The sequence below is a fragment of the Vespula pensylvanica genome, chromosome 8 (assembly GCF_014466175.1).
Source record: "Vespula pensylvanica isolate Volc-1 chromosome 8, ASM1446617v1, whole genome shotgun sequence".
Classification (NCBI taxonomy): domain Eukaryota; kingdom Metazoa; phylum Arthropoda; class Insecta; order Hymenoptera; family Vespidae; genus Vespula; species Vespula pensylvanica.
Window position 1 is genome coordinate 4,720,034 of NC_057692.1, and position 24,549 is coordinate 4,744,582.

Genomic DNA, 24,549 nt, shown 5'->3' on the forward strand with positions numbered 1-24,549 from the left:
TTTCTTTCTTTTTTTTTTTTTTGAAGAGAGAATTCGACGTTTATTTTAAATGCGTTTAACGTTTACAAAATAACAATACAGTTTTGATGACTTATTCTTTTATTATCAATTACGTTAAAGCTTCTCAACTTTTGTTGCTAAATACATACGTATACGTGTATATAATTTTAAAATTTTCATGTTTAATTAATATCGACGGATTTAATACAAGTTTCGCACGAAGCGTCAATGTATTATGTCAATGATGATGTTGATGATGATGATGATGATGGTGATGAAGACGGTGAACAATGACGATGATAATGATAATAATTATCGTGCGTGTGTGCATATAATAATATTAAGATGAGCAATATACAAAATGCAAATAAAAATAAAGCGTTTAAACTTCGTCGAATTTGATATTATCCGGGATTACATTTGAATTGAAAAGAAAATAATTTATACAGGGTATATCATAATTCATGATATAGTGAATTAAGGAACACCCCGTATACATTTATCATGTCAATGAGTATTGAGTTAATAATGTTTCAAAAATTACATCTGAAAGTGTAGCTCATTCGTTTCCTGCTTCAACCATAATAATCACTTATTTGAATTTATTCTGATTTACCGTTTGGACGTGGCTCAGTAATCGCGAATCCGCTCAGTGGTATGATCTCTGTATTTCGTTGAACATTATTATTACTATTGGTTGTAGTCTGTATCGACTTTATTGTTGCACGAGATCTTGCTGCGAAATAATTCGTGATATTAGCGATGCGAGTCGTTCGAGCTCGATTTTTGCGTTTCTTGAAGCAAGGAAAGGCGCGTTTGAATTGTCTCCGAAATTTACCTATAACAGAAGAACTGCGAATTACGTTTTATTAATCAGGAGAGATAATTCTAACACGAAAATTTGAACTCTAAGAATATGTTTATATCTAAACAAATCCAGCATATACCGATAGCCTAAGGGTAAGCTATATGTGCAATAATATTGATGTACATAGTTATTGGCCATTTATTATTAATATGATAATTAATGCTTTACTATGTGCCAATAACTGAAATGCTCTAACTACTTAGCTAAGGTAACTTTTACAAAATACAACTTATCTATACGCAACTAATGCATGTATATGTACATATATGTAGATTTTTTTAACACACCCAAACACATACATATCTAGTTTTTATATTCATTGTAAAGATATTATAACATTAAAAAAAAAGAGAGATATATATTATAACAATTTGTATATAAATAATAATTTAAATATTATTTATATAATTTTTATCATCGCAGTGTTTATAAAATGTATGTAGAAAATGAAGAAAATATATATGTACATTATACATTCCGTTTACACGGATATTACATGCTACATGGCTATAAAACTATAAAAGAACTACGATCTCATTATTATATATAAAGATCATTCTCTATCTTATCGAAATGGGCCAATAACTACTAGAATCATGCATATAGCTCACCCTAAGCATAATCGACTTCGCGGCTGGAACTGTTCGCCGTTTTGTGATCCGTTCCACCGAGATTCGTTTCCATCGTGATGTCTATAGATTTCTTTGTACAGGACGGCCGTTTTATGGAGGACACAAAAGGATCACGACAACATCGGAGCGTAGAATGGTAGCCATTACCCATTCTATAAGCGTAGTTGCTGAGCCGATGGGTCGTATGGCGACCATTCGCATTGCTCACAGGAGTACAATCTCGAAAAGTACGTCGAAATTCGTGCCGGAACTTACCTATAAAGTACAATTAAAACATCTCCTGGCATCTTTCTTTTTTCCTTTTTTTTTTCATTTATTTATTTATTATTATTATTTTTTTTAATTGTCTCGGACAAATAATTTTGATCTTCGATTCGATTTCTTTGACAAGGGAACAAGTTTACGATTAAAATGTTTTAATAATTTTTGAACACTGAAAGGTACGATTTTATTTCTATTTCTATATTTATATGTCAATATATAATAATATTTCATTAAAAATAAAAATATTATATCAGTGAGGATCAATATCCTATATAAAAGGTATCTTGGATCTGGTAATATCGAGATCATCGTAAAAGAGGGTCTTCTTTTTTATTACGAAATATAAAATATGGAAAAACACGGATCGCAACTTGAAACACACATCGCAACTTATTAAGAATACATCTGGTGATTCACTAACTTCCAAAAAAAAAGAAAAAAAAATACAAAAAAAGAGGATATTTTCATGTGAGTGTAGAACCCAAGATTGTAAATAAGAATCATAATTTATTCAGGGGTTGAGTTGTTTCTATATAGAAGCGACGAAGGGTAACTCAAACATATTCACCAAATAAAAGTTCGTGAATATTGTAAAAATATCCGTCGCAACAATGGGATGAAGATATAAAAACTGAATTAAAGAGAGGTATCGAGACTTTCCATTAATCTATATGCACTTTCATTAGGGATAATCTCATAAAAATGCCTTGTCTTATCCACGTAATATAATCCGATCGTTATTCGATAACAACAGATATACAATATTCCTAATGAAACTATTTCAATTAATGTTTGAGACAAATTGAAAAGTTTAATCTTCCAGTGGATATATCCGAGTCAAAATTCATTTTCATATTTAAGAATTAAGTCAAAATAAATTAATAATTACGAGAGATCAGATGTATAGCAACAGTTACGAATCGAAGATAAAACTGTGAAAGAGTATAGTCTTCGATATCGATGAGATCAATTTTCAATCGATAATTCCGATTTATTCGCGAAATAAAAATGAAATTCAATGAGAGATACGAATAAAGTTTTTCATCTTTCCCTCTTCCGTATTTTTTTATGATTTATATTATACAATAATAGTAATATAGACTTAATGATATGTTCTCTTTTTTCTTTTTTGTATTTTTTCTTTCATCTCAAGCAAATGGAAATTCGATGACCTAAATGATCAAATCGAGCTCTATCTTTTCCTATGTATCATGTTGTAGCAAGAAGTATTCGCGTACATCCCCTTTAATAAGAAATTGTCTTACGAGGTCATCGATATCTTTCATTAAGGAAATATACTCGGATATCGTGGTAAGAAAAAATGCCAATTAAAGACGACACCGTAGGGGAATCTATATTTTATCTTATAAAGAGGATCCACTCAGAGAAATTCATTATTTTTGCGGGTCACGAGATTTCCTGTTTAAACAAGCGATGGTGTACTTCTATTGAATTACGCTTTATATATATATTATATATGTATGTATATAATATCGTATAAGTATATTAAACGTATATAATAAATTTCGCGTTTATCAGAATTAGTAGTTTTGTTTAACCAAGAGAACATTCATTGTTTAAAAAGTTTTAATTAATAATATTGTTTAATTACCGCTCATAAAATTGTAAATCAAAGGATTTGCTGCGCTGTTGACGTAACAAAGCCAATGAACGAACAAGCTCACTTTAATCGACCATTCGCCGGACGGTAAAAGCATGGTATATCTGCAAAAAATAAATTCGAGAATATATTAAAAAATTTTTCGATCTATGGATTCGCTTAAAATGCGAGCTTTTTGTCTAATTTTCGAAATATACGATATTTTCAACGATATCGTTTTACGATTCAACGAGAGTTTCACGATTTCTCAGTTTTTCTTTCTATTTGTCTATCTCCCTATCTCTCTCTCTCTCTCTCTCTCTCTCTCTCTTTCTTTTTTTCTTTCTTTTTTTGTTTGTCTCAACATACTTTAAGATCGAGAAAAGATGTACTGGAAAGTAACAAATGGCGAATGTGACAACTATGGCTATCAACATCTTTGCTGCTTTTCGTCGAGATCTCAATTGACCCTCAGGGTTTCCAGCACCGGTAGAACGTGTCTCACCTATCTGACAGGCTCTACTAGTAACTGTAACATATAACATACATATGTATAGTAAAATTTATTTTTGTAAGTCTAGGCCACGTGACCGATCATATTATTTTAATTCACATTTTCGTGAAAATATAATATATAGATATATTTAACATCTTATACTACTTAATAAATTCTGTATAATATTTTCTATCTGTACATATAATGAAATAAGAATACATGGAATATTGTTTTTTACTCACGATTGTGTCCAGGAATATCGCTACGCCAAAGAACATGTACTATTTGCCAGTAAGTTAAAGTCATGAAAATTAATGGAACGATGTATAAAAAGGTTAACTTTATCGCCCAAAATATAGTTTGTTTTTCATGACTTAAAGAAGATTTGCATTGAGTATAGAGTATCGTCTTTACTTTACTTTCGGATGGTACCGTATGGAGTACTAGTATATCTGGAATATCTGTATGAAATACGTATTGATTTATTGTATTATTATATTATTAATATATATATATATCAATATATAATAGTATATAAAGTTTATTTAATATTAATATGTTAATATTAATGTGTAAAATGTTAATGTTTCGAAAATAGTATTATATTGAAAATGATATTCTTTAATATATTAAGATAATATTGATATTATTAATTAATATAATATTAATTAATTTATATTATAACGATTATGTAATTATTACCAAAAAGAAAAGATACCGTCCAGATAACAGCAATAGCTGTTTTTGCCCATCTAGTAGTTGATCTGAATCTCAAGGGATAACAAATAGCATACCATCGGTCTATCGATATGCATGTCAATGTTAAAACGCTAACGCTCACCGAGACAGTCTGTAACAGAATGTAAAAGGATTTAAATTTAAATATCATTTATTTTGGTTCGTCATTGGTCGGATTCTTATATAATACTATTTTTATCTGATAAGAGGCTAAAGGATGTTGGAATAAATTGTGACGGTCGGTTTAACTTACGCACGCGATGTAAAAATGAACGCAATGAACCTTATTTGCAATTGAAGGAAAGAGAAGTAATTTGCTTACATTAGCATAACCATCCGTTTACTAAGCGATGCGGCATTTTCTTCCGCAGTATTAGCTCGTCAAGTTCAAGTAGATATTCTCAAATAATCTAGTTCAGATTTCTTTGAAAAACGAAATATTTTCAAATGATTGTATTTTATAGAAACTTTTATACAGAAAACTCTCGACAATGGGTGGCTTGAGGCGATTTACTTGAACATTCAAAAGCATAGATTCAAAGTTTAAATACATTCAACACGGAAACTAGATTCCAACAGAACTTCTTTTCAAAATAGAAATGTATATTCTGCATCGACTCTCTTTACATAAAAATCTCGTTACATTTCTTCCAATCTGTTTTAACATAACTTTTATTATATAACTATGTAATTATATTACAATAAATAATTTAATATTTATTAACATATATGTACTAACAGATATGTAATGATCTATCTAACATTATAACATTATTACATATAATGCAATTACATTATAATATAATAGTATTACATATAATTCGACTTACGATATATTTTTGCAATCGAGATTTACGAGATCTTGATTTATGAGCTTTTAAACAAATCCAAAATGTCCAATTCACTTTTATTATTAATAAATATTGAAATCAACAATTTTTCATCGTATTATTTATTCTACGTATAAATTCCAATATCACGATATTTAGAAACTACATTAGATCAATTAATATATTTTCTTTATCTCAAGGTTTGCTTCATCGTCGTAGAAATGGCATGTGACCACAATCGCGAATCTCCGAATATTTGCGAAAGTGGCTGGTATAGCTTGGCAAACGCTGTGACACACGTTTGCCCACTTAATCGACTGTGGTATAGAACACAAAAGCGGTCTTAACTGTTTCCTGCACATACTATGTTGCTTTATGTTGCAACGAAACCTGCCGAAAGCTGTGCTTCTACATATGTTCATACACATGCGTTCGCACAGACGTACGTGCACACGCAAACATACACATACATATATGTAATTTTCCTGTCACAAGCGTTACGACAAATTACTCTCATTTGAATGAGTATTATCATTCTTCATATCTAGTTCTGTTTAAATTAATAACATTGTTACACGTGCATCGTATACCAACAGTACTATCCATCTTACTGTAAATTATGCAGCGATTGATGAATAAACAGTCATATCTGATTCTGATTGCACTGCAGTAATAATTAATTAAATTAATTTACAATAAATACAATCAATTATTTCATGTTAATTACACGAACCATCTCGTTTTATTGGAATATAATAATAAATATATATATATATATATATATATATAATTTGAATAATAATAATAAAATAAATACATATATATAATAATAATTTATATCGTTTATATTAAATAACGATAGATAACAATCAAGTAATAGAAAATAAATCTGAAAAATGTGTTGAAATATAAGAAACTTACTTAGGTATCCCTTTAAAAGAGGAAAAAATTTCATTTGATTAAGAATCAGTTAGAGAACTAAGGAGTGGCAATTCCGAGATTGCTGTTATACGTATCCTTGCTATCGATCTTCAGAGAACACTCTGCATTCTAATGGGTACAAAAAACATTCAGAAAATCTATACGACTTTCGAGACAGTCGTTAACTCCAAGATTACGATTCTGGAAACGCAGAGAGCTCGAATACGTTTTTCTCTTTATCGAATTCTTTCCCTTCTATTTTATTTTATTCGTAGAAGATTTTGTTCAATAAAATACAATAGAACTATTTGGATTATTTTTTACCGATACAAACGATGTCTTAATAAGATTTTTTTAATTTGCGTATTTTCGTATTTTTTCGTTATTTTTAAAATCGTCAAAATCGTTCTTCGTAAAAATTCTTGATTGATAAAATCGAAGGACTAAATGTCAACTCGAGTATTTATTCGATCTTGGAACGTAACTAGGACGAGATACCACTTAAGATCACATTTCTTATCGTACATGATAATTTTAATGAAAATGTTGGAAAAGAATTCAAACTGATGCCATTCAAATGCAAACTTCCCTTTTTTTCTTTTTCTTCCTTTTCTTTTTTTTCTTTACAATGGTGACTTGTATGGTCTTCCATTATATTTAAATATAGAAAAAAAAAAAGAATTTTCTAGAACTCGAATACATTTTTTAGAATAAATTCTTTTATTGAACGACCGAAATAAATGTTAAGGAATAAAGTAATCTGATTGAATTGTAAAACCTCGTATATGGTATGGGTCATTCAATTTTCTACTTCGAAACTTGATTATTGAAGCCATCCCATGTTTCCTCGTGGAAACAGGTGTTCAGTGCGGATAAAGGAAATTGGGAGAAAATTTCAAAGAAGTTATTTCTAGTGTTTGTGACGTTTTCTTTTTCTTTTTTTTTTTTTTTTTTCTTTTGAAAAGTAGAAAAGAAAAATAGATTGAGATGCAAAAAAGGCAAACAGAAAGAGAGAAAGAAAGAAAAAGAAAAAAGAATTGATGATTCCTATCGTTTTCTTTTCTTCGATTAAAAGAAAAAGATTAAGAACGAGATTGTGAAGTATGTAGAATGTTTTAAAATAACAATTTATCACGTTCTTTAGAGGTTCTCGTGTGTTCTGGGAAGGGAGACAGCTAATGCCATGTTTTTCTGCTTTGTACATTTCACACGTAGTCAACTGTGTTGTTTTCTGCCAGTTATTTATTTTTTTTAACTTTGTTATATCTCTCTAGAGAGGGAAATTCAACATGGAACATTTTTGCGAGTGTTTGTTATCGTACACGTTGTGAAGCACGTTTCAATTAAATCAGAGTTATCTACCATACGCACTCGCAAATATGACGTTAGTCGATCCAAATTGAGTGATCAAAATCTGATGATTCGTTTCTTTTTTCTTTCCTTTTCTTTTTTTTTTTTACTTCTTTTTAACATTTTTTTTTCATTGAAATTTCGAATCCGCAATGATAATAATTATTATAAATTCGTGTAAAATTTTCTATCGGAAAAATACATATACACTCGGATAATGTCATCGATCGCGTTGAAATGAGAGCTCCTCTCGAACTCGGTCGTAAACATTTTTTTTTCTAAACGCTTTTAAAGAAATCGATAAATCGAATTACGTATGTACGTAGATATACAACTAAGTGTACACGTATATAAATGTGAACATGTATACGAAGATACTGGTTGGTAAATATAATGAAATGTAAAATGTATGAGAATACCTTTACTTGATTAAATCTAGTCGAGTTGATTTCTAAATTTCATTGTTCTAAATTTTATTATTATTATTCTTTTTCTTAAATAAATACGATGTACCCGTTGTTTCTTGAATTTCCATAGCCATTAATTAAACATAATATGCATGTCCATGTGTACATACACTCGATGAAGTCCGTTTGCATTGCATGATTTCGTTTGCATAATTTGCGTGTCATAGTTGTTTCAGGAAACTACGGTTTTGAAATTCGTAGCATGTGGAGAATAAAGTGATTAATAACCTCAGAGAATCTCCGTCGAACCTTATACGCAGGTACTTCCATCCATTACTATCAGGGACAAAGATATACCGAATCTATACAAAACGAACTCGCGCCATTCCTTTATGAGGATAATTGATCCGTATGATGGTTGAGTAATCGATAATCGATTAATTGAAGATACTACCTAACATAACAGACATGAATCTATATATAGATATTATTGATCGTACGAATGTAATAAGTAATTTTATTAATTGATAAATCGTTGATAAATCATTGATAAATTATCAATAAATTGACAATAATTCATCGATAAATATCTATCTCTTAGATTTTAACTTATTATTATTATATTACGATTATTCCGTTTTATTTCATCGCAGATATACCTAACTATTATAGCTTATATATATATATATACATATATAAAATTGGATAAAATAAAAAATATCTAGTTTGAGAAAGAATACGCGATAATTGAATTTCTCTTCCACGTTCTGTTATCTTTTTTCTTTTCTTTTTTTTTTTTTTTACTTCGATTACCACGTAAAAGTGGTTTAAGCTTCGCAAGTACTTTCTAACAGCTGTTACGCGTTCGACGATCTTAATTTACAATCATAAACGATGATGAATTCGTTCGATTATATAAACGCGATGTCCCACGTTTTTTTTCTTCTTCTTTTACTTTTTTTTTTTAATTACCTCACAATCAATTAATATTACTACATTTGTGTAAAATAATAAAGAAATCATACAAATTACAAATTTAAATAGATGTACGTATATTTCTTTATTCCTATAGTGTCAATAGAAAGATATAGAATCTATCTAATAACATTGTAATTGTACGTCATTCTGATCCGTTCGATCTTAATTAAATTAAAGAGTTTAAGAGAAGAAGAAAAAAAATTGCAGGATAATGGGTGTTCTCTCTTTGACGACGAAAAAGCTTAGTGGAGTAGGTGAGACTCTTAATTTCTTCCTCGACCAATAACGTTGCAAGACTTTCCAATATGGCGGAACTTTTTGCTTTTATTTACTTTACAATCTTTTTCGATCGTCGATGAAGTTCTCTTTTTTTCTTTGTACGACTTTAGTTCTTTTTCTTTTTTTCCTCTTTTCTTTTCTTTTCTCTTCTCTCATGGTTCAATTCTTTTTTATACGACTAATTTTATAAGTCCATTTCCTAAAGTCTTTACCTACATCAAAAATGAAAATAGAAATTTTTGTTGGCATCTATTAGATTAGATGAAATTATATACATCTTTAGAATGCGAAAAAACATATTTTTTATCATAAAAAAAAGACAATTGGAAGTTAAGTTCGGTTATAAATCACTGAACAATGCCAAAATCTGTTATATCCATCATCACATTTCATTGTAACAAAAACTATTACATTCAGTACACTGTTATTTCAATATAACTAATATTTTTCTAAAATTCTATGTCTTATTTTTATATAGTAATCTCTTACACAGTTATACAGTTTGTTAAACTTTAAGGTGCTGTAACTCGATGAAATATCGAGTATTGGTACTCCTTGAATTCGTATCGATGTTCTATAACTCTACGACTTTTATTCGACATAAAATATCGATTTCCAAATAAAAAAAAAATTTTTTATGGCTTCAGTGTCTTGACAACAGTGCACTCTATAAAATCGCTTCAATATTACGTATCCCCTTCAAAACCTTTATTTGAAACATTTCTTTATAAAAACAATAGAATCGGAGAATATGTGGTCATATCGTTTCAAATATAAGATATTCTACATTATGTTGACACTACAAATATTTGAACACCAGAACGAATGCATAGCTAACACCAAAACCTATTATCTCCTTACATGTCAAAAGTTACATAATCAAAATTTGTTATGTGGAATAAATTTTAATGAATTAAAATAAAACCATTGTTATATGATTTTCAGCTCTTATATCAATTAAATTGATCTAATTAAGATCGACCAAATATCGAAAACGAATCATATATCAAGTAAATATTTCTACTGGAAAAATAATGACAGTACTTTGTGAGTCCTGAAAAAAAATTTTTGAACATCACGGACTTGGGTAATGAACGATTCCATCATGATCATTTAATGTTGTCTGGATATAAAATATCTGGATTTTTTGAAAAAATAAGACATGTACCTACTGTTCATATTTACGTTGTACATTACAAACAGTAGCTACTTACATATTTATCATTCATAAATATAAAAATATACAAATATTAAAATACCATAAAAATATGAGTCAAATAAAGCAGTTGAAGAATCTCGAATTATACCATATGACAAGCATTATATATGACAAGCAACTTAAATTAGTGTTGACGAATTAAGCAATTAGGAAAATGTTTCATTCGCTAAAAACCACAAGGCCATGGAGACATTCACACGAGGTTACCGTGAAAAATTTATATCCCGGCAGATCAAGCTAAGAGATAGTTTTATTCCTCGTGAAATATTATTTCGTTTTTCTGAGTGGTTACTGGATCGATTTCGTTCAGTAAAATATAGATACTAACATGTGACATTTCTTTCGTCATTAGGCCGATCGACCACATCTTGCAAATATACATATATCACTGTAATGCATGTTCGATAAGCTCTATATTTAGAATATTCTCGAAGAAGATTAGATTTATTATTTCGAAAGAAGATAATTTCTATGATAGAAACGTCATTTTCTCAAAATAGAATACTAGAAAAGGACTTCGTTAGATTTCAAATTAATCCTTACGAAACATAGCTTTTCGTGTTTCATAAGATTGAAAGTTTGATTTAAAAGTCTCAGATACGAGAAAATACACGTTCCATGCATTTGCTACAGATAATCTCTTCAAGCTTTGTCTATGTATGTATATACTCTATATATAAGGTATTTTGAAAATCGAAATACTATAGTAAAATCGAGCGATGGATTATCAATCTTACATAGCGTGTATCTATCTTTCTATATACACACACACATACATATATATATATATAATATTTTCCAGGATTAGAAACTTATCGATGTTCACTTCCATAAATCATATGAAACATCAGCGTCCAATGTGTACTGCAACTTCCGAGAGTTAGCTACCCTTCCTCATATGTGTGTGTGTGTGTGTGTGTGTGTGTGTGTGTATATGTATATATATATATATATAAAACATATGACTATATACAACCAATAGTCGGATGATATATCGGTTTCACGTACCTTACTCTTCAAATACAGTATTAAATCGTTTTCAAATCGGGCAATCAAGAACAATTTGAAGAATTCAAATATGTCAAGATCAAGAACGCTTTGAAGAATTCAAATATGGCGTATTATAGAACTCTTATTCACTCATATCGTGTTGTCTTCTTGCTTAGGTAGCAGAGAGTCAAATGTTGCATGTTACAAATCACGTCTAACGTCTTTCGTTCCTCGAGATACTTTGTCGTTTACAGCGAATAGAAACATGACATAAGCATTTACTGGAATGGTAAATAGAAATATTTCAATTCAACGTTTCAACGAGGAGATTTTCATACATTTTCCTATAATTTTTTCGACTTTTTCATTTTCGACATTTTCATCGATAAGTTTTTCTCCAATGATTTTTGATAAAAGTCAGAAAAAAAGTTTGAGATGTTTTTTCGAAAAATTATCTTACAATTAATGTTTTTGGTACTGCGTTCTATTTTTACGCTTCAATCACACTAAATTACATCGAATTTGAAATTACATGACCGAACAGAGAATTTTAGTTCTTCCTTTCTTTTTCTATTTCTCTTTTTTCACATTTCAGCGATTCTTATCGACGTTCGAACAATGGATGCGTAAAGAAATTTTCAATACTAGCAGTGTCATTTTCGCCACGAATAATCAAAAATATTTTGAGAACATTCTAATGCGTCGATCGACAAACCCGTATTATCGCTAAATATTTACGTTCCAAGCTTTCTTCTTTCTTTAAAGAATTCGAGATATGCGAGAGATCTCACTGTTCGTAAGTGGTCAGCAAAATTCAAATCCTTTGTGTTTTTATATAATCGCATTGTCGGTAACACGTGATTCTAAAACTATTTTACATAAAATATATAAATTATGAAAGAAAATTTATGGTACGGGTCGTAAAATGTACAGCATCATTTATTATTATTTGCATGTATAGCTATACTTTACACTAAGAGGCGATAATTTATGTTTTCTAAAAAAGGAAAAGAAAAAACAAATAAATAGAAGGATTACAAAAAGGATTAATAGCAACTCAAATAATAACGCAGGAAATCACTCGGAAAATACACGTTATCTATATAAATCCATTCTTCGTGCATAATTCTATTATATACGATATATACGTGAGTATGTAGGTGTATATTAATATTCATTATTTTGTTGGTGCAATGATATAACGTAGTTTCTAGTTTTAGATATTTCCAAATTTCGCATTTATGCACGTAGATAAAATATAATTTATTTGGTTGTGAACGTGCTCATGGCATATCCTTTTTTCACATTTAAAGAGCGATAGACAGCGATGCTCGACAACTTTTTTACTAAATGCAATAACTTTCCTAGTTATTTTCAATACTTCCACTATGATTTGTACATCGAAATATTTTAAACGCTTTGTTTTATATATATATATATATATATATATATATATATATATATACATGTATATATATAAAAGAAAAAATAAGAAGTGATACTGACATAACAATACTGAATCTGTTTTTATGACTTATTTTTCTCTTACCTTCGAAATTCATGCAGTTTCACTCATGTAATTTTGGTCACGCATTGCATCGTGATGTGATAGAGTACATTGTTTCAACGTAATACACCCTAAGGGTGGAACTTTCGCCGATTCCACGGTTCAGAAACAAGACTTATGACCGACATGAAAGGCATTGTAAGGTTGTAAGCAATGACAGTGCGTGTCCATCCATATGTACATGAGTGCGTGCGTGCGTGCGCGCGCATTTACTGAATATACATACGTACATATATAAACACATCGATAGAATCGGGGTAGAAATGCGCAGCTTGTATCTAAATGCGACAATGTGCGCGCATGCATATGCAGAAGCGTGATAAACCGGTCGAATAATATTTCTGTGAACAATGCCATTGAAAGTGCTCATCGTACAACCTATAGGACCAATACATGGAAGGTTTTACGTCTAAACAGGCAATCGACTTTATGTGCCTTGATCCGATAGACGTTCCGCTAGCTAACAGGTCAAACTTCATCACAGCTTTACCCGAGACTCTCTTGGACACCATTTAATTACCTCTACCTCTGACGATGTCTCATTCGATATTTTCTTTGTCGATCCCCAAAAGGGACTTTAATTTCCCAAGGTAAAGTTACTATCGCGATTTTAACTTTACTTAATAGTCTATATAACTTTATAGTTTCTTTGTAATTTTATGAAACCTTACGATGTAGGAAATAATTTTTTATGGGCTCATGATAATCACGTTATAACAAGATGTGATCTATAATAAGAAACGCGAATGTTTTCATAATATTATAAGTTGAAAAGTCATATAATTAATAATAGTTAATAATACATTTAATGTTTGACGTTTTAAAATTTTATTTATCAGATCGATTATACACGAGATTAATTTTTTTCAAATCGGTTAATTTTTCTCGGGAACATGAATCTCTAACGATTGTAATTTTGTACAAGAAGTTAACAATGGGTAATAAAACGAGTTCATATAACGCTAGATTAACGTTACAAATTCGGTATTACATAATCCAATCTTGCGTCGCAGTTAACTCTCATCTCCCTTCAAGGAAGCATTATAAACGATCTCGTCCCTCTCATATTCGTTGAAATCAATCAAATAACTTTTGAATCAACGCCCTAGTTGTAATGTATTCACCCTGAGAGTACGACAATCGTTCTGTTATATTATCGCATGCGATTCTTAAACACGAATTGACATTCTACGCACATTTTCCTCGCCCTACTAAACATATTACGAGCTACTGAACGGAATAATATCAAATGCGAGCAAGATTCGATTTTTGTTTGCTAAATTTGTTTGAATAGGAGAAAAGAAATCATTCCGCATTACGCATTAACATTTTTCTTATACAACTATGATAATAGAAAAATAGTAGCTATACGAACGATTCTTTTTTCTTTAATTTATTTCTTTTCTCTATTTTTCTCTTTTTAATTTGTTAGAATTACTTTATTTATTTCAAAAAAGAAAAAAAAAAAAAAGACAAGAAAACTTCTCACGATAACAGAGAAAAGAAAAGAAAAGAAAAATCTTACAAATCGATCCCAGTTGTGGAAATAATTTCAGTTTCATTATTATTTATACGATATATAATAGTTCTTATTTAACGTCAAGCTTGTCGACTTTACAAGTAAACTAATTTTTCATCCTTCCGATGGAAGAAATTTAATATTTTACAATCATCTATCGTAATTAGTTAAAGAGGAACGTTTGAAGACCGTGTTTTTTTAAGGAAAAAACGACGTACTTACATGCTCGAAATAACACATTCTTCGTTAAAAATCTATACTCTGGAGGATCGCATAAAATGTCATATTTACAATTAGTAGCACGTAAAACGTACTAATCAATGTCGTTATTATCAGCGAGATAGAAGCGAATTTTTTCGACGACCGATAACTCATTAATTGCGTTCCGTTCTTCATGACAAATAAATCACAGAATCCTTTGCGGAGGTCACGAAATTACTTACATAATTCCAGTTAAATGCTTTAGAGTCCTTTATAAGAAAATGATGACGACGTCTGATCGAATTTTAATGGACTTTCTCTTTGATCTCGAACATGTGTTAGATAAAGTTTGCACGCAAGTCGGTATTATTACATTTTTGTTTTATATTCTAGGAAAACGACAAACCGATTGAATTTCGAAAAACAAAAATTTTTTTAAATGGATAAAGTTATATATATATCGTTCATTAATTATAATTCAAAATAATGTAAAAAATTGTCCTTTAAATTCTTAATCCAATCTAATCCTTGAAGAAATTTGTTATAAATATAAGATAGTTATATCATTAATATCATCTCATGTGCTTAGTATTGATATTAAAAATAAACTTTTTTAGTGATCTATAAATGTGATGTGATTGATATAGCATAGCTTATAGTTTTCTAACATGAATTGCAAACAAAATGATTATAAAAATACCTCCAAGTTGGTTTTTCTCTCTCTTTTTTTATGAAATACGATCGTGGAGGTGTCGGTGCTTATACATGGCAGCCAACAACCTCGCGTTTACAAAAATTACGTGCTGGGTATGTCTTGATAGCCATACCCCGCCGGTCAACAGACAGGAATCGCGCTATTGAAGTAGCGAACACCCTTTTTAGTCAGACATTTGCAGCGTGAAACTTTATATATAATTCTAACCGTGGAATTGCAAGCGAGAAAGAGTATTAACATATCAAGCCATCTGTCGATCCGATATCGAACTAAATAATATACTAGCCAATAGAAATACGTCGCACAGTACTGGCGCGAATTCTGAAAAGTTAAATTATTTACTTTAAATATTGCATGTAATATGTTTAAGAACTAATTCATTGTATACCTTCAATTTACGTATTTACGATAATATCAAATTTGAATTGTGATCCATAATTATCGATTAACGACGATATTATAAATTCGCACGTGTTTCCTACATATAACAATTTATCCACTGACAGTGAAATTTTTGAATAATTCTCCACAACGTAGAACTAGAAATGTTCACATAACACGGATGTATATATACGTATAATGTGTGCGACCTGCAATACCTACATGCAAGTTAAAACAATGCGCGAAGAACGAACGTGTTGAACAAAGAATTGGTAATACAGTGCACGTCGGTGATACTGCTTGGTAAAGAATTTTCGTTCAGACCGTTTTAATTATGCAAGTAAATTTATCTCTTCCTTTATCAAATATCTCAAATATTCCCTCGGTTCTTTTCAATATTAATGATGTATCAATCTTTGATATCATATAATATATGTACATATATAATATGTACATATATTATTGTTATTATTATTATATTTGCGAATGTTTTAATTCTGCGATGTGGTTTGTTAATGAACCACGTGACTCTTATACGAAGTCACGTGACACCAACAAGGTATCATGGGCGCTGACAGTACCTGCGTTCTTTAAATGAAAATAAAAGAAAGGAGGAAAAAAAAGATAAAAAGAAAAAAAAGAGAAAAAACTGCGAGAAGAGATATCGTTGAACGAGAGAGATTTGTTTCAAATGAGATTATACGCGCCGAATAAATCTCTCTCTTTCTTTCTTTTCCGTTGAAAATATACGGATAGCCTTTTGTCGTCGAGGTAGTTTAAAGCCATAATTTTACGGTCGGTCGTTTCAGAATTTTATTCGATTTGACCTTGCTACTCACAAAGATACTATCCTCTTTTACTTTGCACTTCTATTTCCTTAGGTTCCTTAAAGTTAATATCTTATTTGATGGATCCTATGATTTCAGAAAAATTCTACGAACACTTTCTGCTTCTTAATAAATCATTTATTCTTTATTCTTACTGGGAAATCATAAACTACTAGGAATATACTACGAATGTTTATTTTCTTTAACGGTTCTTTTTCCTAAATATATATAATTCCTTAAGTAAGTCAATTAAATTTATGTTAAATATCGAATGTTTATGATCTCTAAGATCCTAACATTAAAAATAAATGTAGATAAATACTAATTTTAATTTTTAATGCTAATTATTAATTATCGATCTCTTACCTGGAGATACGGTATAGTCTTGCAAAGTCCCCATCCAAGGAACCAAGTCTCTGTTACATCCCAAAGTACACTAGACGGCAAGCATATCAGAATAACCAGGAGATCAGCCACAGCGAGATTAACGATGAAGTAATTAGTAACAGTCTTCATTGAGTGATTCCGACAAACTGCCAAACAGACTAGGGAATTACCGACGAGCCCAGTGATGAAAATGATGCTATGTAGACTTATCATGACCCAATCGGTGAAGTTCGGAAATATGTCGTCATACATAATCTCGAGGTACTCTTCGTCCGGTATGCAAGCGTCATTTGTACAATTGTTCATACTCACAAAATTCAAATTTTCTGTTAACGAAATGTATTCCGATTCATCCGTGGTCTCCGTTAAAAACGGCACAGAAAATAGAGAACACATGAGAACGAACACTTGTAAACGATTCATTTTTCTTGCGATATTAATATTGTCTTTCTTTTCTTTTTTTTAATATGTATCCTTCTTAACAAGTAGATACGTGGTCGTTCGAATAAGTTATTCTTTCAAAGTTCGAAATATTACACACAAACTGGTACATTACCGAAGAGTAGCCTTATAGATCGAAAAAGTAAGTGAACCAACCAGCGTTTATCTCGACGCTTACGTCTTCTTCTCGAATGAAGTATATATATTGGTGGAGTCCCTCGTGTGCTATAAATCGAATATGAGAACGTGAACTCAAGAGTCAAGTATAAATGTACATATATATGTTACGAATTACGGATATGAAGATGTCCAGGTTGGTGGTACTCGTAATTATATTTTGCAAATTAACTTAAGCCATAACACTAATATAATTTCTATTTATTTTTGTTATACTGACTTATTGTTACCTTTTTCTTTTTCTTTTTCTTTTGCACATTTATTATTTTTATTCGTGTTGTGAATAAAAACACGCGTGTAAAATTAAAACTTGGGGACTTTCTTTGCCTTTTGCAATAAATTCTATCAACCTACAGAATTCTTCTATGGAATTATTTATAGGATATCATGATATATCTATCATATATCATATATATCTATCAATCTTTTATAAAATATTCTATGAATTATCATGATGTATTTATCATGCATCATTATTTTATACTTACTCTTTTTTCGATGTCGTCAGACAGCATGTCAATTTTGTGATGGTTTTGGAACGTAAAAAAGTTTTGCCACGTTCTTCGGCGATCATCCGTAAACAGAATCTTTCCTCGATTTTCTTGAGGTCGAAGTCACCTGACACAAAATTTGTCTTCTTTCTTTCATTACACTGACATGTTTGAAAAATGTTAATCTCTGATTTATTTCATGTTAACGTCTGGCTTACCTCTTTCAACGTTTTCGAAGATGTTAAATTTACCGAGCACTTTATTTTCTACGAAATTGTCTCTTTTCACTAGATTCACGAGATGCACTACCGTTCACGACCAGATTACTTTCGATAGTCTCATTAACGAAGTTCGGATCGAGTATATAAATTGAATTAAGCACGTACACCGTTACTTCGTGATAATTCGTTCAATTGAACATTAAAGACCGTCCTAGGTATTCTCTTCGTATTTAAGTACAAAGACGACGCTATCGTCCGTAAATATATTTTACTTCGAATTTTTATATCTATCGTTGGACTTGCCCAAGATTGAAATGTCAGAATTTTTAATCTTATTTAATTAACTTTAAAAGCTCTGAAAGAAGCGTAATTGATTTTTAAAATCGTTTAAAAAGTTTTTTAGTCCACCTAGAAACTTTTGGCTCACGCTGCATTAAAAATTTCAATATTAATCATTGACCAAACCAATAAATACGTATATCTTATCCTAGAAGAAAATCTTTAATGCAAAAAGTGCAACAATTTCTTTTTTCGTAATATTTAATATTGCAGTAACGGTGAATACTGGTAATAATTTTTTTTCCTCCTACGAGATTAGCTTAAGTCATTCGTAATCCCGTTACGTGCTTTCCGAATAAATTAAAAAATAAATTAGCCGAATCGGAATTTTATATCGTCAAATTTATATCATTTAATTTGATCTTAAACGGATCTGTTATTCAATTACTATTTTATTCATTTAATTTTATTAAGCGATATGACGATGTCATCAAAAAGTCAAAAGGCGTAGTAAAAGGATCTTGTAAAATGATCGAGCATAAACAAGTTAAGTCTCGTGATACAATTCAAGCGCTTATTTCTCATTTAAAAGTATTAACTTCCTACCGAAGTTTTTGTTCTTCCCCGAAACTAACTCCGAAAAGTTTTTGCTAGTCCTATGCAACCTGTTAATCAAAATGGTATGCATACAAAATAAAGAAAAATGATATGCGATAAACAACGAATAGCATATGTAGGTGGTATTCTTTCTATATTTTTTAGAACTATCAGTTTTTTATACTGAATATATATATATATATATATATATATATGTTGAGAAAAAAAAGTAACTTTTACAACAAGTTAAATTACTTCATAAATGTCAATAAACTTTTTATGAAATTTTAAGTTCTACGTTTACAATGTATCTACGTGATACATTCTAAATAACAAATTTTTATTAAAAAGTTTCGACATAATTTTGATTATTATAGTAGATTTATTACTATCCTACATTGAAAAATATTATTATTACTATCATTAAAAAATACTTTCGCAGAAAAATTCCGACAAAAATTTGTTGACCAATGAAAAATACCAATGGTTCTGGATTAGCTTAATCTTGTTTTAGTTATGGTACATTCTATTATGCTGACGATACAGAGATACTTGTTTTTCGTGGAATATACAAATGATACTATACGCTTACGTGCCCATCTCTCTCTCTCTCTCGCTCTCTCTCTCTCTCTCTCTCTCTCTCTCTCTCTTTCACCAACTATATCTCCGAATGAGTTAACGCTTTTCAAGAGCAATAGTGTGAGCGTATTAAATCTAATTAGAAAATAAATATCCTTTACAATCTACGCCGTTATACGCATCAGCGAAAGCAAAAAGCTCCGTGTGCGTTCTAGCTTCGTCCATTCTCGTTTAAAAGAAAAAAAAAAACTTTGACGTTAAATATTGAATTAACTTTTCCAAGTGATCGTTAAAACGTCGATACCAGAGAATGCAATAACTTGTTTCTTCTTGTTTAATGTTGGTTGAAGAATTATCAGTTTTTACAAAGAAATAATAAACTTATGAAAAATGTGAAACATCTTTCTTGTAATATCAAATCGATTGAATCTTAAATTAAAAGCAAATTTTAATATAATTACGTTTTGAGAAATATTCGTATCTCGATTCGTTCTTCTTTTTGTTTTTTTAATTTAATTATTCACGGAAATACTATTAAAGACGCGCCGGAATTACTCTTTTCACGACTAAAGAACGAATTCATACAAAAGTTCTAATTACGACGAGTAGACTTTTGAAATATTCATAAGAGCTTTTTAATTATTAAACTTGAAAAATTTTCCTAAAGAAAGAGAAAAAATGAGCGTTCCTTTCTTCTAATTTCCAATGACACGAAATACGTTCGGACAACTTTTCTGTTTACTTCTCCTTCTTTTTTTTTTTTTTTGCTTTATATTATTTGTAATTACGAAGTTCTTCGTCATTACTCGCACGTCAATGAATGTCCTAGCTTATTTCAAAAATCCTTCTACAAACGTCTCATAATTTACTTCTCATTTCTATCGCTTCTACTGCTAATTACTTTTCATCACGTTTCTTTAAAATAAAATTGTCAACTTGTTTTCCGATCATATCTCATAATTTTTTCTAAACCATGTATATACCCACACACTAACATACATACATACATACATACATACATACATACGCACATACATACATAGATACATAGATATATACATACATGTGTATGTGCGTGCATATATGTGTGTGTTATCAAATACTTGTTCGCCGATGACTCCTCATAATTTAACAACAAATCAAACTTTCTCTACTTGTCCACCACGTACACTTCAACAATTTTTACGAAATTCCGAACCCGTTCGTTGATTCTTTTCATGCATAAAAACAACGACTAAAAATAATAAATAATCAAAATTAACAAAATTCTTTCAGAAAATTTAGCTGATTCTAAATATTTCTTTTATGTCTCTTTGAATTATGAATTCATAACTTTCTTCCTAAAATAAAAAAACAAATTTCTCTCACATATAATAGAAGAAAAGACAGGAAGAGACGCGAACGCGACGACGGACTATGCGAAACTGAGGTTACCGTCGTTTTGACGAGCACGTAGGTATACACCATTCGCGAGCCACGCCGTCTCCGTGCGTTATTCGCTTCAAGGAACCTCGATTTCTCGGCTCTGATAAACTCGAAATATCTCTCGTTCATAGTTCACACACACATACATACATATATATACCTATATATCTTTTTCGTTACCTTATACGATACAACCTCATGTCCTTTTTTTTTCTCCGACCTCACTATTCTCGTTTGCAGATTTGTTTTACAGCGATAAAATATCTTTGAAGTAGTTGCGCAGTTGAAACATTTTTCTTCTTTTTTCCTTTTTTTTTTTGACATTTTCAAACATTTCACTACGGCTTCTTTTCTTTTTTTTTTCTTTTTCTTTTTTTTTTTTTTTTTTTAGAAACCTTTTTCTCGCTCGCTCGCTCTCTCTCTCTCTTTTTTTCTCTCTTTCATTCTCTTTTTTATTATCTCTTATACCGCGCAAGAACGACGCAAATTATACAGATCTTTGTAAATAAGTAAGAAAAAAATTTGTTGAACTAATTTTTTGCAAATAAAAAAAAATAGAAAATATAAAAGGTGGATGAAATTGAAAATATATATAAATAAGAAAGCATATGTCACGAGAAAACAGAAAAAATGAATTTCTGAATATTTAACATCCATGAATTGCAAGAATTGCTTACTCTTTTTCTAGGTCTCTGCTAGTCTTTCTTCTTCTCTCTTTCTTCTTTTCATCCTTCTTTTTTAAGGATTTCAAAAATTCAAAAAGATGCATAATAAATGTAATTACCGCTCAGAGTAATTAATTCTTGCACTTGTATATATGTACCTTCTCAAGGATCAATATATACGTACGTAGAAATTCTTTACACGATAAGAAATAAAGAATTCTTTTTATTGCCGTAAATTAAAAAAAAATGAAGAATAAATAAATAAATAAATAAATAAAAAATTGCAAACATTCTCTAATAATTATTACAATTAATAATTCTTGAATAATTAAAACAATTAGTAATTGAAACAATGAGATTTAAACTTTTAAACCTTATCAGTTTAGTACGTAAATAATAAAAAGGTATAATAATTATTCTTTTATCAAAGTAATAAAACTTACCAATACGGCGCTGTGTCAGCTTTATTTATTTTCGTTTCTTTTGGCTCCTTAAAAAACTGTCCTTTTTCTTTCTGTCACTCACGATAAGAAACCGATCTATCAATCATTCCCAGCTTTATAAACCTTTCACGCAAGAAAATCTTTTCTGATAACCGCCCCATTATTGTAACTTTACCTTATCATTGTAAAGTCATCCTCAACTAGCCTTCCTTTGACAAAGAGGTCCACCTTACACTTTTGATATAGTTATCGGCATTAAATCGGTTATTTAATATTAAACGATGATAAATTAGAAAGGGATATACATAAATACATAAATCTGTCTGACACAGCGTATTAAGTACTACATCATGCAAATGTGAAAAATTGAAATCATTTTGTAATCAGTTTAATCCGTCGATAATTATTTACTCGGAATATTCTTAATTTAATGTGATCTTTTAAACGGATATAGAAATTAGTTCATCCTAAAGAATTTGTATAACGACTTAAAAATAAATCCTTTTGAAGAAGCTTCTCAGACTCCGTATTTGTAATTCAATAATAAATCTGTACATTTAAATTTTGATCACTTTATATTTTCTTTAGGTATTTAAAGTCCTTTTTTAAAAGAAAATAATTTAAAGACAGAACTATATTTCATCGAGAACGGGATAGCCGTTAATAAAAGTTTTTCCTCAATTTATAAAATAAAACGATTAACAGAAATACATTTAATTTTGCATTATCTTTTAAACTGATACAATGAATTAATGATATTCGATTTTTCACTTGATCTTCAAAAATTTGTATGATCATTGAAAAAATTTATTCTTTTAAAAAAAAGGGCTCTTCAGATCCGATTCGATAATTCAATAAAATTCGCATTCTTACGAATTCTCATCGCTCTATTTTCCAGATTTAACATTACAACTATTAACAATTATTTCGGCATATTAAAATATATCTCGTATATATGTTTCAAAAGAAAAAATTGATAAATTTATATAACAGAAGAAAAATAATAATACCTTGTAGTAGAAGTTTGAATAAACGACTTGAAACTGGTCACATCTTAACTGCTTGGTAAACGTAGCGTTGAAATTTTTTTCTTCTTTCTTTTTTTCTTCAAAAAAAACTTATCAAACACAATCCCCGTATAATTTCATTAAGAACGGAATAACTGTTTATAAGTTTTTCGTCTTTTGCATAAAATGTACATATAAAAAGTGAATAAACATTATTTTAATGGTAAAGTTCAAGCGCAATAGCGGTTGCGTGTGTGCACGAAAGTTATGAATGATGGATCGTTCTGTTTACAAAAGGTAGCGCATCGACTATATGGAAATAGAAGTCGTGCAAACGTCATGATTAATATGATCAGAGCAAACTGCTATGGAATACTAGATGTTGTTCAAAAATATACGATCTGATGTATGTGTATATCTATATGTAAAAATAATATTGGACATCTACTCGTTCAATTGTTTGCTATTAAGTTACATATACAATAATATTCTTCGTTTCAATTCTAAAGTTTTATTAAAATCTAAAACTTTTTCGCGCTAATATATCTCGAGAACTATGAATAATTTATGATATTGACACTTAGCATCTTTTTTTTGCTATTATACCGTATTATGATATAACTGTATAAAATAGACAGCTTGTATTTTTAATTCGCTATATTACCGATAAATGGTAAGAATATCGATTGAGAATATAACATTTTATTCAACAGCGGATAACTCAATTTTCATTTTCTTTACTAACTACTCTCCAATCGGCAATAATGCTGAAAACGTGTTTACGCAACATTTACAAATATTTTTACTAATTAATAATTGTCTTATAAAAATTCTAGTCTCTTCAATAAGCACGTTAAAAAAGCAGATTACTACGAAATGGCAAATTATTACAAATTATCGGTGTTCGATTATTAATACGAATACGGAATAAGAGAGCTGCGATGTTTACTGCTTAAAATACAACGGCTGACTAATTGTTTATCTCCCATCGAAGTCCTTCGAACCTTGTTTCTTCGTCATTGTTTATACGACTGGCCTGAATAAAAACGAGTACT

The 24,549-nt window shown here is 29.9% G+C and overlaps 1 protein-coding gene and 1 non-coding gene across 9 annotated transcripts; both read right to left on the reverse strand.

Annotated features, from left to right (window-relative positions):
- Positions 1-81: 81 nt before the first annotated feature.
- On the reverse strand, positions 82-21,430 carry LOC122630959 (orexin receptor type 1-like). Of its 8 annotated transcripts, none has more exons than XM_043816061.1 (10): positions 21,323-21,362; positions 21,014-21,188; positions 18,497-18,854; positions 18,276-18,405; positions 17,149-17,835; positions 4,563-4,710; positions 4,103-4,321; positions 3,734-3,893; positions 3,377-3,489; positions 696-1,755 (listed from the first exon to the last, which is right to left on the reverse strand). In XM_043816061.1, exons 5-10 carry the CDS (start codon positions 17,590-17,592, stop codon positions 1,481-1,483), a joined length of 1,359 nt encoding a protein of 452 aa, XP_043671996.1. In that variant the 5' UTR covers positions 17,593-17,835; positions 18,276-18,405; positions 18,497-18,854; positions 21,014-21,188; positions 21,323-21,362; the 3' UTR covers positions 696-1,480. The 8 variants fall into 8 exon arrangements, with proteins under 8 accessions (XP_043671997.1, XP_043671996.1, XP_043671991.1 ...); XM_043816055.1 differs by having other exon boundaries at positions 700-838; positions 1,480-1,755; positions 21,014-21,429; XM_043816062.1 differs by having other exon boundaries at positions 82-838; positions 21,014-21,421.
- Positions 15,605-15,739, reverse strand: LOC122631410. The gene has a single exon (XR_006327701.1). It is a non-coding gene; the product is annotated as a U11 spliceosomal RNA (small nuclear RNA).
- Positions 21,431-24,549: the final 3,119 nt, after the last annotated feature.

Coding starts and splice junctions, on each gene's coding strand:
- LOC122630959 (XM_043816056.1), bottom strand. CDS start 17,592: ATGAATCGTTTACAAGTGTTCGTTCTCATGTGTTCTCTATTTTCTGTG. Junction 4,711..17,148: donor AGACTATACCGTATCTCCAG/GTAAGAGATCGA, acceptor ATTCTGTTACAG/ACTGTCTCGGTGAGCGTTAG. Junction 3,894..4,102: donor CGATATTCCTGGACACAATC/GTGAGTAAAAAA, acceptor TATATGTTACAG/TTACTAGTAGAGCCTGTCAG.